Source organism: Raphanus sativus, chromosome 2 (genome assembly GCF_000801105.2).
Source record: "Raphanus sativus cultivar WK10039 chromosome 2, ASM80110v3, whole genome shotgun sequence".
Lineage (NCBI taxonomy): Eukaryota > Viridiplantae > Streptophyta > Magnoliopsida > Brassicales > Brassicaceae > Raphanus > Raphanus sativus.
Window position 1 is genome coordinate 34405022 of NC_079512.1, and position 17125 is coordinate 34422146.

The following is a 17125-nucleotide window of genomic DNA, read 5'->3' on the forward strand; positions in this document are numbered from 1 at the left end:
AAATTTGATTAGTTGAATTTATAGTTGAATTTAAAACAGTTGAAACTCATGTTCTTATAAATATAATAGATTTTGGACTGAAAAAGAAACTACTAAGCTTCAGCATTTTAGTAAAGACTTCTATTTTTAAATCACAAATTTCTACTAAATTTGTTTATAGAAACACTATCAACATTTATTTGAATTTTGTCTAAAAAGACATAAATATTAGTAACACATATTTAATGATATATTAAGTACAAATATTAGATAAGAACAAGTAGTAAATAAACGAATCAAATAGCTATAAAAATAAGAAGATTCGATATTAATTACTTATATTTTTAAGCCAAAAAAAGGAATAACTAACGGATACAACCTAGTACACATATTAATTGTGTTCAGTCCATTGTAATGGCTTGGATACATTTTTCATACAGTATGTGTTTATTTTTTACACTAATCACATTTTTTGCATATAAATATTTTATATTTTCAATAAAATTTGATCACCAAAATACAAGGCACATATTTATCAAAAGAAAAAAGAAAAAAATTTAGTCGGTCAAATACTCTCTCTGGCACGACCTCCGATGCAAACTGTTTGGAATGTCCTTGGTCACTCTTCCGGCGAGAATCCACCGGCGTTTGTCACTGGCGAACCCCCTCCCCTCCCCCTGATCCCCCTGACCCAGCCTCACCCTTATCTCCTGTCAGCTTCCCTTCCCTAACTGATGCCGTCACCAAAACTGCCTCCAAAGCTTCCTCTCGAAGAGGACAGCATAAGGGCTCATCTCCTCCTACTACCACTGTCTTCCTCTCCTCTGAGAAGCAGCAGACAACTCCTACTACCTCTGAAACCATACCCATGGAAATAGAGAAACCAAACTCAACCTTATCCACAACTACTACTGTTCCTATTACTGTTCATAATTCTGGATCTGAAAAATCCAACACCCTTACCAATTTAGATGCCACTAAAGGCTACTCAATCCTTCCACCTTCAGCCTCCTCTCCTATTCAAACCAATAAAGCTTCCAGCCATCAACCACAAAACCCTATCCTTCCTATCCTCCCAAACCCTAATGAACCAATCCCCCCGTCTCCTGCCAACCAATCCCCCACTGCTAACCAATCGAACCTCACTACCCATAAACCTACACTAGTAGAGAAGCTTCGTGCGTCTGCTGACTTGTCGCTAAAGCGGCTTGCTCCAGTCACGTTAGCTCCCTCAGGAAGGCCGCGCATTGTTATCCCCGACGCTGTATTTGAGAAAGGAGCTGCTATTCACAAAGATTTCATCATATGCTACTTTAATGGTAAATCTCCACCCTTCAGTCAAATACAGAGTGTTTTCAACTACATGTGGGGAAAAGGCAAAAGACTTGAGATACACAACAACCCAATCAACCGTTCTGTTCTAGTGAGGATACAAAGTGATTACCTCAGGGCGAAGATCTTGGAGAAGAACATCTGGTATGTAGGAGACTCAATGTTTCACACGGCGCAATGGAACTCCACTCATTCATCGAGCACGCCTCCCCTAAAAGCCATAAAGATATGGGCACACCTCACTGGAGTACCACTGGATCTTAGGCATGACGAGGGGCTCAGTCTGGTGGCAGGACTGGTTGGAGAGCCTAAAGAGACAGATGAATTTACGAAAAGCTTAGTGAGTCTCACTGTCTCTCATGTGAAAGTCGAAGTTGATCTAACTGTCCCATTACCTCCGGTTGTTGAGTTTGAGAGACAAAGCGGCGAAGTAGTTGAAGTCTTAGTTCACTACCCTTGGGTCCCCCCGACTTGCTCTCATTGTCATGAGCTTGGTCACATTGTGAGGAACTGCTTAACCTACTCCCCTCCTGCCCCTCCTGTACCTGATACTGAAACCACAAAAACTCCGAGTAAAAATAGCCTTGCTCATCAGTCTGAAACTAATCCTAAAACCCCAAAAAAGCCACCCCAAAAAGCCACCTTACCTAAAACTGCCTTTACCCCTGCTAAAGCTGCCATGAAAAATCAAAAACCCATCAAAAATACCAACCTGTAAACAAACCGTCCTCCTCCAAACCCCTGCCTAACCCTTTCTCCACTCCTGACCCTGTCCAAAAGCCTTCTTTGAAGCGGTCCCGCTCCTCTCCCACCCTCTCTCCTCCCATTTCCTTGACTGCTAACCCTTTTGCTCTCCTCAAACCACCTGACCCTGACTTATCCATTCAAAACCCTCACCCACTTCTTGATAACTCCTTCCCGCCTGATCCTAGAGGTGTCGCTCTCTCAGAGGACCCTCAAATCCTCCCCAATGAGTGTCAAGCTCTTTTTTTGGAATGTCCGTGGCCTAAATGACCCGGGCAAGCATAAACCTTTTGTAGATTGGCTTAGAAGCCAAAAGCCCCTTTTTGGTGCCCTTCTTGAAACTCATATAAAAGAACCTTCTCTAGCCCCTATAATAACCAAGTTGTGCCCACAGTGGAAGTTCACCTCTAATCACCTATCTGACCCAGATGGCCGCATTGTTCTGATCTGGAAGGACCCTCTAGATGTTCGAATTCTGTTCCAGTCTAGCCAGCTCTTGACTTGCTCTATCACAATTCCAAACCAAGCTCCTCTCTATTACTCTGCTATATACGCTTCAAACCTGAGCGAGGAGAGAGTGGAGCTTTGGAGTGATCTTCTTCAAAACCAGACAACCTTTGCTCTTGACAACAGTAATTGGGTAGTTGGTGGAGATCTGAATCAGGTCCTGTTTCCTTTTGAGCACTCGAGCCCTGAGGTGGATCACACAAGTAGCCTCATGTTCCAATTGCAAGACTGTCTTCTGCAAGCAGGCTTATTCGACTTACGGTATTTGGGTCCCTGTCACACTTGGTCCAATAAGCAGCCTGAAACACCCATTGCCAAAAAGCTCGATAGGCTACTGGTAAACAACACCACTATCTCGTCTTATCCCCACGCAGTAGCCTCCTTCCTCCCTCCAGAAATGTCAGACCACTCCCCCTGTCTCCTTAACCTAGCCCTAAGCCTTCCCCAAGCTGGAACTTGCCCTTACCGTTTCCAAAACTACCTAACTAAGCACCCTGGGTTCGCCATGTTGATCAAAGAAGCCTGGATTCTGGCTGGAAGCGTATGCCAAACATTGTCTCAGTTGTGCTGGAAATTAAAACAGATAAAGAGTGAACTAAAGAAAATAAATAGAGAGAACTACTCAAACATTCAAGAGAGGGTTACTGAGACTCACCGTTTGCTTCAATGTTTGCAGGTACATGCGCTACAAGATCCGAGCACAACAACTTTTCAAGAGGAGAGGACCCTACATCAAAAGTGGGACTTCTTGAGGGAAATTGAGGAGCTTTACTTTAGACAAAAGTCTAGAATAAACTGGCTCAGAGCAGGGGACTTCAACACCACCTTCTTCCATAGGATATGCCAAGTGAGAGCAAGCTATAACGCCATTCGAGCCTTCCTAGACGGTTCTGGAGTATGGATAACAGACCCTATGGAGATGAGTAATTTGGCTGTGGCGCACTTCTGCTCAGTACTAGGCCCTGTGTATGTACCACCAAAAGTCATTTCCTCTCGCGACTGGTTCTGTAGCCTACTCAACTTCACCATCTCTCCTGCGCAGCGTACACAGATGATGTTAATTCCTTCACGAGATGAGATAAAATCGATGATGTTCAGGCTCAACCCGAATAAGGCACCTGGGCCTGATGGACTAACCTCAGGATTCTTTAAAGCATCATGGGACTCTCTTGGTGACGAAGTATCCAACGCCATCATCAATTTCTTTCAGACAGGGTTCATGCCTTCCTCTACGAATGCCACTATCCTCACTCTAGTTCCCAAATTTCCTGGAGCATCAAAGATAACAGAGTTTAGACCCATCTCATGTCTTAACACTATCTACAAAGTGATCTCAAGGCTACTGGTTAAGAAGCTAAAACCCATTCTGCCAACTCTTATACTCCCTTGCCAAACGGCTTTTGTGAAAGGGAGATTGCTGCTGGAGAATACTATCCTAGCTAGCGAGTTGATTAATGGGTATCATAAGAACAAGGGGACTAAGAGGATTACCATCAAAGTCGATATCGCGAAGGCATTTGACACTCTTTCATGGGACTTCCTTTTCTCATGCCTCCACGGATTAGGCCTTCCTGATACTTTCATTCACTGGCTAAGCTCCTGCATATGTAAAACAAGTTTTATGGTGGGCTACAACGGTACTGTTAATGGTTATTTCAAAGGTACAAGAGGGCTAAGACAGGGAGACCCCTTATCCCCTTACCTCTTTGTTATAGCGATGAATTGCCTCTCACATATGCTGAATAATGCTGCTTCCCACTCTGGTCTACGCTACCACTCCCAGTGCAAGAAGATAAAGCTTACACACTTGTCGTTTGCTGATGATCTACTAATCTTCACTGAAGGAAACATTGAATCAGTTCAATGTGTTCTCCAGGTGCTGCGTGAGTTTGAAGATAGGTCTGGCCTGGCTGTAAGTATGCAAAAAACGAGCTTCTTTGCATCAGGTTTGTCGGAAGATGAAATCAATACGATCCAAGCTTCTACAGGAATGGCATGTGGGAGTTTACCTTTTCGGTATCTTGGAGTACCCATGAACTCAAGGAAGCTGTCGCTGGCTAGCTCTGAACCGCTCCTCCACCAAATAAAGATGAGATTCTCCTCCTGGTCCACAAAAACACTATCCTTCTCAGGGCGACTTATGTTGATAAAAACGGTGATATCAGGAATTACTACCTTTTGGTGCTCCTCATTTGTACTCCCCAAAGCTTGTGTGGACAAAATCAACTCTATGTGCTCTGCGTTTCTCTGGAAAGGTAATCTCGAGGGCCATAACACAGCCAGAGTGGCATGGGAGACTGTGGTTAAGACAAAGGAACAAGGAGGCTTAGGAGTGAAAGACCTCCAAACTTGGAACAAAGCATGCTGTATGCGTCTCATATGGATGCTCTTCTTCCGACCGGACTCTGTTTGGGTATCCTGGTTTAAAGAAGTAATACTCAAAGGCTCAGTCAATAACTACTGGACTACTAACCCATCACAGAGCTACTCTTGGCTGGCAAACAGGTTATTGAAGATGAGGAAGGATGCTTACCCACTGATCAAATTGAGGATCCACAATGGTGAGAGTGGGAGATTCTGGTTTGACAATTGGAGCCCCTATGGGTGTCTCCACGACTATTTGGAAGGAGGAAGATCAAGACTGGGAATCCCCAAAAATGCAACACTAGCGTCTCTTCATCGAAATGGAACATGGAGATTACCTGCGGCAAGAACAGATCGTCAGTTGCAGGTTCTCTCCTATGTTACCACAATACAAATCGATGACGAGAAAGATGACTATATTTGGGAGATTAACGGAAACGTAACTGATCGTTTTTGTACTGGTGAGGTTTATCACTTACTAAGAGGTGAAGAGTCTGCTGTAAGCTGGGCTCAAGCGGTGTGGGCTTCTCGGACCATACCAAGACAGAGTTTTCATGCTTGGCTGCTTATCCTAAACAGAATCCCAACTCGAGATCGGTTGATACAGTGGGGCATCGACGTCTCCCCTCTGTGCCTTCTCTGCAATCAAGGAAATGAATCAAGAAATCATCTTTATTGGGACTGCAATTTTGGTTTCGACCTGTGGAAATTGGTTGCAAGCAGGTGCAGACTTACGCCCCAACGTGGATGGGAGAACTCCCTCACTCAGATGACATCTCTAACCTCATCGGTGTCCCTCCGGTCACTAACTCTTCTGGGATGGCAAGCGACACTCTACTGGATTTGGAATGAGAGGAACCAACGACTGCATGCAAACCGTTTCAGATCAATCGACTCCCTCTTCTCGATCATTGATCATCAGGTGAGGAATAAACTTCAAAGCTTCAGAGATACCAATCCAAGGAGATCATCTGAGATGATGCAACAGTGGCTCAGCTAGAGGTACAGATTTTCTCCCTCGGTTGATCGATCTACTGCCTCTCTCACTCTCCGTTCTGCGGTTCTTCGACTTCTCTTGATTGACTAACTATGGGCTGATAGATTATGTGGGCTTAGATAATATTGGGCTAAGGTTATTTTAATATGAGTTTTTATTGGGCTAGGCTCTATAACTAGTGCCTTTGGGCTATTGTAAACATTTTCATTCTCTTTTGCATTTTAAATTAAGAAGGCCAGTTACAAAAAAAAAAAAAATACAAGGCATATGAGCATTCTTGAAAGTTGAAACATTTTATGTATGAATTCGAGAGTTATGGGAAATATACAAACATGGAAAGTAAAGAAAAAAAGAGAAATTGAAAAGCCCTAAAAAAGAGACGAGAACTTTTGCTTTGACCCACCTCTTTTCATGGTAGACCCAACTCTCTCTCTCTTTTTCACTCACTCTCTCATTCATATGTCTCTTTTTATTATCTCTCTCTATTCATTTCATTGCCATTGAAAGAAGGTGATGAGTTCTCTCATTCTCTTCTATATCTCTTTACTAATACATGATTAAAGCCCTCTTCTTCCTTTTTTTGATAATCCCTATTCAATACCTGAGAACAAATTGTATCAAGATCTCTCTTTAAAGGTAATGATTTGTGGGTAATTGCCCTTCTTTGTTTTCTTTTATTTCTGTCCAGATCCAACAAAGCTTTGCTTGATTGTTCTTACTTTTTTGAGATCTGTCTGAAATCTAGGATACAATTCTACTTTGCATGAAGTGTTTGGTTATTGTTTATGTTTATTTCAGTTTCACTGGAGAATCAAAGAGTTCCTTTTTTAGCAAAAAAAAAACAAACAAAGAGTTTCTAGTGTTTACTGATGTGGAAATAGTGATTTACTTTTCATTGAGTAATTGTGAAATTTTCTGAATTGATTGTTACTGTGATTTAGATCCATAAAGCTTCTTTCTTTTGACCTGTTTTCTATGTGAAGATTATTATTTTATAAAGTTTTGAATGTTAATTTCGTATTTTGATGGATAACGCTTGTTCCTCTCAGCAATGATTTTGAGTTCATGGCTTCAGCTATGAGTTTTGTCTTCTGTTATTAAAAAATAGCAACTTTCTAGCGTTGATGTGTTTATCTGCTCAGCTGTATTGTAAAAGTATGTTTCTTTATTATGAGGAAACAGAAATGAGAGCCTCAGATCAGTATCCGAGATTGCTTACCCTGGATTGTTGATCATTGGCCATGATTATAGTTCTATTAACTAGCCCTCCCTAATTAATGTTATCTAAATTTGAAATGCTTTAATTATTGTTCTAATAAGCTATGAGACCCAATGTTGTTAACTGTTTTTCTTTTGTGGCAAAAGTAACGGACGCTATGTTTTGCTCATTGCAGAGCTTAGGTCACACTTGTCTGAGTGGATCGGTGACAACAGTTATAACCGGAGCCAGGAGCCGTTCTTTGGGTGCTAAGTAAATAGTTTCATGGCTTCCAAGTCTAGTCCTGGAGAACATAATAAGGAAAAGGGCGATGAGAAAACCTCGGAAGCATCTGTTTCCAGTTCCAGCCAAAGTATCTCTGTCAGCACTTTGGCAGATCAAGTATCTTCAACTTTGTCTTTTGCTCAAAGCTGTGGAAGTAAATCCAGTGGAGAAGTTAAACTTAATGAGCTGTCTGATCTTGCCGAGACCGGAAAGCGTAACACTTATAGACCAAGCACAAGCAGTGATATCAGTGACGAGAGCACATGCAGCGGTTTAAGTACCAACAAGCCTCACAAGGCGAATGACGTGAGATGGGAAGCGATACAAGTTGTTCGAGCGAAACATGGCTCTTTGGGTTTGAACCATTTTAGGCTCTTGAAGAGGGTAGGTGGTGGAGATATCGGAACTGTCCACCTTGCTGAGCTGCACGGGACAAGGTGTTATTTCGCAATGAAGGTTATGGACAAAGGAGCTTTGGCTAGCCGTAAAAAGCTTCTTAGAGTTCAGACCGAGAGGGAGATATTGCAGTCTCTTGACCACCCTTTTCTCCCAACTCTGTATAGTCATTTCGAGACTGAGAAGTTCTCATGTTTGGTTATGGAGTTCTGTCCTGGAGGTGACTTGCATACCCTTCGTCAAAGACAGCCCGGGAAGCGGTTCTTGGAACAAGCCGCAAAGTAAAAGACTTTTCTTTTGAATCCTAGATACCACTTTATGTGTTAAATCACATTGTTCTTTTTTATCTTATCCAGGTTTTATGTAGCGGAGGTACTACTTGCGATGGAGTATCTTCACATGCTTGGGATCGTATACCGTGATCTTAAGCCAGAGAATGTTCTTGTTAGAGATGATGGACATGTGATGCTTACTGACTTCGACCTCTCCCTGAGGTGTACCGTTAGCCCCACAGTGGTCAGATCAACTACCCTCGTGTCTGAAGCCTTGCAAAGGAGCTCCGGTAACAACTGTGCACAACCTGCTTGCATCCAACAGCCATCTTGCATGTCTGCTCCGACAACATGCTTTTCTCCACGGTTTTTCTCAAGTAAATCCAAGAAAGACAAGAAGGACAAGAAACCGAAAACCGAAACTGGGAACCAGGTCACTCCGTTGCCTGAACTCATCGCTGAGCCCACAACCGCTCGCTCAATGTCATTTGTTGGCACGCATGAATACTTAGCACCTGAGATCATCAAAGGTGAAGGGCATGGGAGTGCGGTTGATTGGTGGACTTTTGGGATCTTTCTGTACGAGCTCTTGTTTGGTAAAACACCGTTCAAAGGGTCAGGAAACAGAGCAACACTCTTCAACGTTGTTGGTCAGCCTCTGCGTTTCCCTGAATCTCCAGTTGTCAGTTTTGCTGCTAGGGATTTGATTAGGAGTCTGCTTGTGAAGGAGCCTCAGCATAGATTAGCGTACAAGCGTGGTGCAACCGAGATTAAGCAACATCCTTTCTTTGAAGGAGTGAATTGGGCATTGGTTCGATGCGCAAGCCCTCCAGAGATACCAAAGCCTGTTGAATTTGAGAGTGCTCCTCCTACTCCTGCACCAGCCACATCTACCAGTGTCAAGGCTGATCAGAGTAGCTATCTTGACTTTGATTTCTTTTGAGATTTTTCAGTAAGAAAACTGCCGTTAGATTATCATATTGATTATCAAATCTTTATCAACAATGTGCAACAACGTTTAATACTTGAGAATTTTTAGTTCTTTGTCAATGCAATACTTGGAAATTCTGAATGTTTGTATCAGCTTCTGACATCTAAGCTTTGCTATATAAATCTGAACTCAAATCTGCTTAAAGCTGGAGATCTTTACACAGAAACGAACAATCTTGCAAAGTAGAAGCACAGAGTTAAACTTGATACATATTACCAAACAGTACTAGCATCCCCTCCTTCTTCTTAAAACGAAGGGACATGTAGTTTAAAAGCTGAAACAAAACACGATGCACAATCATCTTAGGCTACAAACCTCTTCATTATAACTGTTTGTAGCAAGTATAGGCAACAACCACAGAGGCAGCAGCGCAAACAACAGCAAGAGCGGCATATGTATCTTCTCGCTCCCAGCTCTCTAACCATGTTGGTATTGCGCAAACCTTACGTGTTGAAGATCCTTTGACACTATCTATTCTGAAGAAAGTCTTTTCCGCAGTTTTCCTTCCAGGTGTAAGCTTCTCAGTGTTGTTTTCATTTTCAAGCTGATTATCTTCCGAGGTTTCCAGAGACAACATCATGGTCGCGTCTTGACAACACGAGGAGCTGTTCCCACTCTGTTGGCAACAACCATTAGTTTCTGACTGGCAGCAGGAAGCATCGGCGCTGTGAACTGATGATTCCTGAGTGACTTTCCCATTGCTCTTAACCGTATGGCCAGCACCGTTTACCTGTAACCGTCTTTCTTGAGTTTTCTTTTGGTCTTCTTCTGATAGACCCATTTCACCCCTAGAAATCAGAATCTAACAATGTTTTTTTAACTATTTACCAAGTGATTTGGAAACAGTGAGAGCCAGAAAGTTTGAACTTACCTCCATAGCCGGTCTACAATCTCACCTTTGATGATATGCTTTTCCAAGAGAACATGTACATCATCTGGTTGCACATATCCATACCTTGACACAAGAGGTATCAATCATCAAGTCAAAAATATGGTATGATTAGTTCGGACATTGCAGAGAACTTATAATATTCAAATTCCATTTTTAGCTTTGAAAACCAATTATTAGATCTCTGTATCCAAACTTGCAACAAAACTAGATAGAAAAAAGGATGAATCTGTAGCTCCCTTACCAGTGTCCTGTGACTTTCCTGTGGACTTTTGATTGGTAGATGATAACATTCCCAGCGTATTTGTGACCACCTATGTGAGAACAAGGGCTAACTGACACTTTACCTTGAAGACCATAAAACTCGAGTTCTTCTCTGAATTTACTAACCAACGGCGGCCCGCAAACCCCACATCGTCGGTCTCGGGATCCATGGGAACATACAAAGACATATGAGCCTTTCAGCAGTTCAGGATTTCCAGGAAGCCATTCGCCATCCTTCACAAGCACCTCTTCCACAAATGTTTCCACATCAAAATGAGTCAACCTTCTGCATTTTTTTTTGTTGTTGAAAACGGAACTGTCAATAAATAAGCCTAGACGGTTAAAAAATAACGGAAACTATAAGAAATACTAGGAGCCTGACCTGTATCTGATCATATCAGGAAAGATAAGCACATCACCATTGGATGTCTCTGTTCCATCATGCCCCTCACAGATCGTGAGCCGAGTCTACAAATGGCAAGGTAAATAGATTAAAGAAAAAGAAGAGATATTCATGCCTGATGCAAAGATCATAAGAAGCCACACCCTAAGAGTATAAAATCCACTATAACATAGATCAGAGACACCATTTCCCCATAAATCCCACCACAGACATAAGCACACCAAAAAGAGTAAAACCACAATACATAAAGCTCGAAAGTGGACTTGTATGTTCTCTGATGTCTGATCCCATACTGAAACATATACATACAAGTTACCCTATGCCATAAATAGACACTTAACCTTAATTAACCCATACAGAAATCCCCAACACAATCCCATAATAAGAATGATATCTCAAAAACAGACAGAGATACTTAAACTAAGCCAATACAAGACAAAGCAATTGTCTTTTTCTTTTAGCCATAAAGATGTCTCCAAAAGGAGTAAAATGAGCTCGAAACACAAACCCCATGGATCTCAAAACTATTGGAATCAATCAGACCTAAATACATAAAAGAATCAATCTTACATTCAAGTTAACAGCGAACAAAAGCTCACCTCTTTCTTCATGCTACCTTTCCTAGCCGATACAGCGGCAGAGAGAAGCCTAGGCAACCGATCGAACTCCGCCGCCTCGATCCTCGCCGGCCACACGGAAGGCTTTTTGTAGCAGAGGAAAACATGCCTCTCGTAGAACTGAACGGTTCCGGCGAGTTGCTCCGATCGGAAATCGGGACGAGCGAATCCGAAATCGGCGTCGTTGTTGCTGCTCTCTCCTCCGCCGCCGAGCAAGCTCTCGCTTTGGAAACTCCCGGAGCGAGAAGTGGGCTCGCCGTGAAAGTTGTTGTCGAGGAGGTAATCGGATACAGTGACCGGAGAGGAGGCCGATGATGGGTTGCTGGTGAAGGATAAAGGGTCGTCTCTGTCTCTTCCGCTTCCCATTTAAAAAAGTTCGAAACTTTGATCTGGAGAGGAGAGAGAGAGAGAGAAGGAGAAGAAGTGAATGTTTCAGTGATATTGATTCTCTCTACTGAGAGGGTCCAAAGTATTCTTTCAACTCCGGTTATGTCCTTAACCGAGATTCTATTTTGCAATCGAGCCGGTACATTCTTCGGTTAACTTCATGAACATAGTTAAAGCCTGAACAAGTGATATAATTCTCAAGGTTTTAGCCATCTGGTTTTGTATTGTACGTAACGAGGTATTTGTGATTTCTCAATTGCAAAACAATCTGGTTAAGTATTCTAATTGTATCAGCAGCAGTTTCAATCCTTTATGCATATCTTAATATTCACATACCAACATGAAAGCAAAAAGGGAGTCATATTAATTCATTTATCACCATTGACCTCCTCCTCCTCTGTAACAGAAGAAGGAAGGAAACTATAAGAAAACTGGACAATGTCTGGAAAAAAAGCCTCACAAATCAAACGACAAATCCAAGGAGGCTTTTATGCTAAATGGTAATGTAGACATACAAGCAACCCTATCCTTTGGCTATGCAAGCAAGCACCTACACTTCCTCTTTGTCTCTACCAAAAGTAAAGCTGGTCCAGACTCGAAACAAAACAACAACAAAATATTACATCCACAGTTTTTTAACTTATTCATTTGCCAGAGATGACTGACTACTAGGCATCAGGCAACAGTTTCTTGTGATTTAAATGGTAGGCTAGAGAAAGAGAGAGAGAGTCTCGGTATGTGCCATGTGATCAGTAAAGGAGTTTAGGCTTTCACCTCCTCAGCAACAGCAGAGCCTCCTGCTTTCTCCTTCTCTGCATCATCTCCTTTCTTCTTCTCCTCAGCAACAGCAGACCCTCCTGCTTTCTCCTTCTCGACATCATCTCCTTTCTTCTCCTCCTCAGCAACAGAAGACCCTCCTGCTTTCTCCTTCTCTGCATCATCTCCCTTCTTCTCCTCCTCAGTACCAGCAGCCACTCCTGCTTTTTCCTTCTCTGAATCATCTTCTTTCTTCTCCTCCTCAGCACCAGCAGACCCTCCTGCTTTCTCCTTCTCTGCATCATCTTCTTTCCTCTCCTCCTCTTCCTCTTGTTCATCAACCTCTTCTGCTAATTTGGTGAGCTCACTTTGGATCATCAGCTTTATAAAGGACTTTCTTGGGGTGAGATCTTCTTTGAACTCCTTAGCTGAGATATGAGTGAAAAAACAATATATATATTTTACATACATAAAGAAAACAGAAAGAAATTAATGAAACCAATCTGCTCATACCAAGTTCTTTGAGGATGTCCGTGAATGTAGCCTGCAGAAGAACAACAATGATCAAATAAGGTTTATCTAGATATAAAAGGTATATGTAGCTTGTATAGATATTTTACAACAAACTCTAAATAGCTTTCAGAAAATGTAGAATCCTCAATAAAGGTTGAGAAATTAACTCACCGTATTAAAATCCACCCTTTTCAAAATCTCAACGATTGCTTTTTTCAGCACTTTATCGCTTGGCCCTTTGGTTTTCTCTTTCCCTTTTCCAGCACTTTTTACTTCTAGCATAGGCACAACCACACAGATTAAAAATATGGTGTCAGAAAACATTGGTGGCTACAATATAGGTTAGCTTCTCCAAATGGAGTCATCAAGGAATAAGATTCTCCAATGCACTCATATGCTGTATTCTACCTAACCGATTTCCCGAATGGAATATTAAAAAAAAAAACAGGATAATATCCAAACCTGGCTTCTCTTTTGAAGCAGAAGACTTTGAAGGAGCCGAGGCCTTGGTAACTTTTTCAGACTTCTTCCTCTTAGAAGATGCCTTTGGACTTGCATCACTGTCATCGTCAGTCTTCTTTCGTTTTGCTGATGATCGCTTCTGTGTAACTTTCTCAGGTGGGCTGGATTTTGCAGCAACCGCCGCTTTCTTGGTTCTAGCTCTCCCTGCTGATTCTTTCTTCCCAGCTGACACTTTCGAACCACGCTTCTTCTTCTTTGGCGTTTCTTCCTCAGAATCCTCCTCAGGCTCATCTTTCTCCTCGCTTTCAGAAGGCTGAGGTGCCTCATCCTCGGATTTGTCAGGAATACCATTTTCGTTCTCCTTTTCCTCATCTGCATTCTCCTCTTTCTCTTCTTCCTCTTTCTCCTCTTCAGACTCATCTTCAGAATCAGCTAAAATCTTTTTGGCAGCCTTTGTTCCTTCTCCAGACTTTCGTTTGCTCTGCAAAGGCAGTGGAAATAATACAATCAGATCAATCTGGACTAGTGACATATACTTGCAGATAAGTAACATTGAGACTCTAAGTGCTACGCATTGATACCTTGGCCGATCGTTTGGAGGATGAACTCCCTGCTGCAGACGAGCTTTGCTTGGGAGTTCTCTTGCGCTTTGCTCCAGTACTCGACTGTTACAACATAATTTTTTTTTAAGACAATGAAACATGCACAAAGAAACTCTATATAAACAACGTTTCTAACACCAAAATACCTTATCTTTCTCATTAGCCGGAACGTCACTTTTCCCATGAGGTTTCTCCAAAAATTCAATCAGTTTCGTAATAATATCTTCCTGTGTTGAGAAAACATGCCATAATAAGCCTTTATTATTTGATTAAATAAGGAAATGAATTATCATAAAACTTGGAGACATTTATAGCCCATACTGACCTTCTTTGTTGTAGCCTTGGAAACATGAATGTCAAACACATCGCAGAACTCCCACAGTTTCTCTTTGTTACATTTATCAAGCTTTTCTTTTATCTTCTCTCTTGCCTTTTCCTGCCAATACCAAAGACATCAATTATATACAAATCAAAGATATGCGTAAAATAACCTTTATGTGTAGATATTACACACCTCTTTTCCATGCCAAACAAAGCCTGAGAAGCCCAATATGTTTGTCTTGATCTGAGCAGCCTGTTCAAACATTAAGAATTGAGTTATATATAAACATGATTAGCAGACATGAGACTAACATAAGAGTGCAGCACCACTAGAAGAAAAAGAAAACACAAGAGTATGCATGTGATTGACAATTTAGAAGTTTAACTATTAGAGTTGTTAGAATAAGACACTCACCTTCCCTCTCCTCGCAAATAGAATTTGGTGTAGCACCTTCAGAATTTCATCCGACTTCTTCCTAGTTACCTTGTATGCAACTACATACATATTTACATGAACAAAATTTAGCTATGAACAAGCTGGATTTCCCCTAAATTCAACGAGAAACATTAGATTCAAATAGCATGAACATACCGCTGGGAATATCTTTGAGATATACACCTTGCCCCTGTAACATTTATAAAAATACAATTATGAAGACGTCTAGCAGCAACGAATGTTCTACTCAATTAAAGGAAAGTATTGGCAAAAACCTTTTCAATATGGAACTCCTTGGAAGAGTCTTTATCAATCACTGCGACAAGCCTCTCAACAGATTTACGCTCACGCACTGGGCGGTCAGAGTAAGGAGTCTTCGGTTCTGCATCCTTTTTCTCTGCCTCACTTTTTGTCTTCTCACGAGCCTTTCCCTTCCCACGTTTCTTAGAACCCTTGCTCTCTTCTTTCTCATCTTCCTTGTCATCACCGCTCTCAGCTTTTTCAGCTTCCATATCATCTTCCTTGTCATCACCGCTCTCGGCTTTTTCATCTTCCTTATCATCTTCCTTGTCATCACCGGTCTCCACTTTGTCATCGCCATTCTCATCCTTACTTCCTTCTGCTTCTTCTTCATCTTCCACAGTTTCCTTCGCCACTTCAACTTCTTCTGTTTTATCTTCTTCCTTACCTTCCTCTTCTTTTCCTTCCTCAATCATATCCTCCTCATTATCCTCCTTTTTCTTTTCATCCACGGTCTCAACCTCCTCGATCTTTTCTGTCTCTTTGTCTCCATCTACCAGCTTCTCTTCCTCCTTGATGTCTCCTGTATTCCCTTGTTTTGTTCCGTTTGCTTTTTCACCTTCATCTTTTACGTCCCCCTCTGATTCTTTCCCAGCTTTCTTGTTGTCTGTTTCAGTAACGTCCGCCTCTCCAGTCTCTTGCTTTTCATCAGCTTTGGCACTGTCACTGTCTTTAGATTCCACATTCTCCTCCATAACAGCATCTTCAACTGTACCACCTCCAGATACACCATCATCAGTTTTCTCTTTCTTTCCATCTGCATCTTCTTCCATGCTGGTCGCCTCTGCTTGTCCCTCATCTTTGGTGACCGCAACATCTTCTTCTGCTTTTTCAGTCTCAGCATCTATCTCCAGTTTCTCTGGTTCAGCCATCTCCTCATCTTTCTTAAGTTCAGGTGTTCCCTTACCTCCAGCATTCTCCTCCTCCTCCTTGTTTCCTGCCACAGCCTCTGATGTCTTTTCCAGAGAACTAGACTCTGTTGCTGTTGGCTCAACGGCTGCCTTTGAATCATCTTCTCCCATTGTTAGGTCTCTTCCACCGCAAAAACTTCTCGTTGTCTTACCAAAGCCTGAATGAGAAATCAGCAAACAAAAAAAGATAATCAAAATTGCTGCGATAACATAAAGAATATGTAAAAAGAATTGACTTTGCATGTATGCAAAATAAAGTACTGAACTTTACGAAAAATTGGTCAACAATAGAGCCAACAAGAAAATCTTAAAGAGATATTCAAGTTAGATCTCATGTGTGTTCCACAATAAATCTCTTTCTCCTACTTTTAGATCTGAACAAGAAGATCAAAACAGAAAAGGAAAAAAAATCAAGGAAAATCAAATCTGAAAATCACAAAGGTTCGTCCTTTATCCTAATTTCCAATGCATTCTAGATGAAAACAAAGATCTAGATGGATAAATCAAATCACGCTATAACTCAACAGAGATCCCCTCAGCTTACATCACGCAAATTCATAAAACACACATAAAGTCATCTCCTTTTTACTTTAAATCTCTCAAAAATCATGCATTTATCAAATAGAAAGACAATTAACTTCTCAAAAACATCGAAATTCACAGATCAACGAAGCACATGAGAAACCCTAACTTCTCGTGGTCCCAGCTTTAACAACACACACAACAACACCCAGACAGAGATTATAATAATATCAACAGGGTTCTAAAAGGACAAGACTTTGGAATCTCACCTCACTGTCTCAAGACTCTCAGCACTGAGTTTTTTTTTTCTTTTTCTCTTCCTTTCGAAACAGAACAAATAGCTTTTTTCTTCGATAGCGTTTTGAGGAGAGAGAGAGAGAGAGAGAGGTGAAAGTATTCGGACACAAAACCAGTTTTTAAATACAGTTAAATGCCACGTCGGATGTTTGGGATAAGCATCGCGGTCCATTCCATTGCTTGAAGAGACTTTATCAATGGTCCAGATTTTATTCTTGAGGCTTCTCGCGGATCGATGACAGTATAACACTAGCCTGACTTCCATTTTCTTAACACGTGTACAAATATTATATCTTCAACGAATAAATTATTTTTTTCTATCTTTTACGTTTATTAATTAATGATTTAAATGATGTAAGTTAATGATTTAAACTAGACAA

At 41.4% G+C, this 17125-nt stretch overlaps 3 protein-coding genes across 4 annotated transcripts; 1 reads left to right on the plus strand and 2 right to left on the minus strand.

Annotated features, from left to right (window-relative positions):
* The first annotated feature begins 6356 nt into the window (after positions 1 to 6356).
* On the plus strand, positions 6357 to 9148 carry LOC108842536 (serine/threonine-protein kinase D6PKL1). Its single transcript, XM_057003251.1, has 3 exons — positions 6357 to 6559; positions 7318 to 8083; positions 8159 to 9148. The coding sequence occupies exons 2-3, from the start codon at positions 7407 to 7409 to the stop codon at positions 9015 to 9017; spliced, it is 1536 nt and encodes a 511-aa protein (XP_056859231.1). The 5' UTR covers positions 6357 to 6559; positions 7318 to 7406; the 3' UTR covers positions 9018 to 9148.
* A 35-nt stretch (positions 9149 to 9183) lies between these two features.
* Positions 9184 to 11679, minus strand: LOC108842537 (uncharacterized). The gene is made up of 5 exons (XM_018615480.2): positions 11221 to 11679; positions 10601 to 10686; positions 10199 to 10504; positions 9937 to 10020; positions 9184 to 9853 (listed from the first exon to the last, which is right to left on the minus strand). Exons 1-5 carry the CDS (start codon positions 11602 to 11604, stop codon positions 9388 to 9390), a joined length of 1326 nt encoding a protein of 441 aa, XP_018470982.1. The 5' UTR covers positions 11605 to 11679; the 3' UTR covers positions 9184 to 9387.
* Positions 11680 to 12088: 409 nt separating this feature from the next.
* LOC130508055 (DEK domain-containing chromatin-associated protein 3-like) lies at positions 12089 to 16869 on the minus strand. 2 transcript variants are annotated; one of them, XM_057003245.1, is made up of 12 exons: positions 16718 to 16869; positions 14991 to 16084; positions 14872 to 14905; positions 14695 to 14774; positions 14473 to 14532; positions 14284 to 14394; positions 14105 to 14185; positions 13938 to 14021; positions 13357 to 13837; positions 13066 to 13166; positions 12895 to 12925; positions 12089 to 12809 (listed from the first exon to the last, which is right to left on the minus strand). In XM_057003245.1, exons 2-12 carry the CDS (start codon positions 16035 to 16037, stop codon positions 12388 to 12390), a joined length of 2532 nt encoding a protein of 843 aa, XP_056859225.1. In that variant the 5' UTR covers positions 16038 to 16084; positions 16718 to 16869; the 3' UTR covers positions 12089 to 12387. The 2 variants fall into 2 exon arrangements, with proteins under 2 accessions (XP_056859225.1, XP_056859224.1); XM_057003244.1 differs by having other exon boundaries at positions 13066 to 13169.
* Between the last annotated feature and the right edge of the window lie 256 nt (positions 16870 to 17125).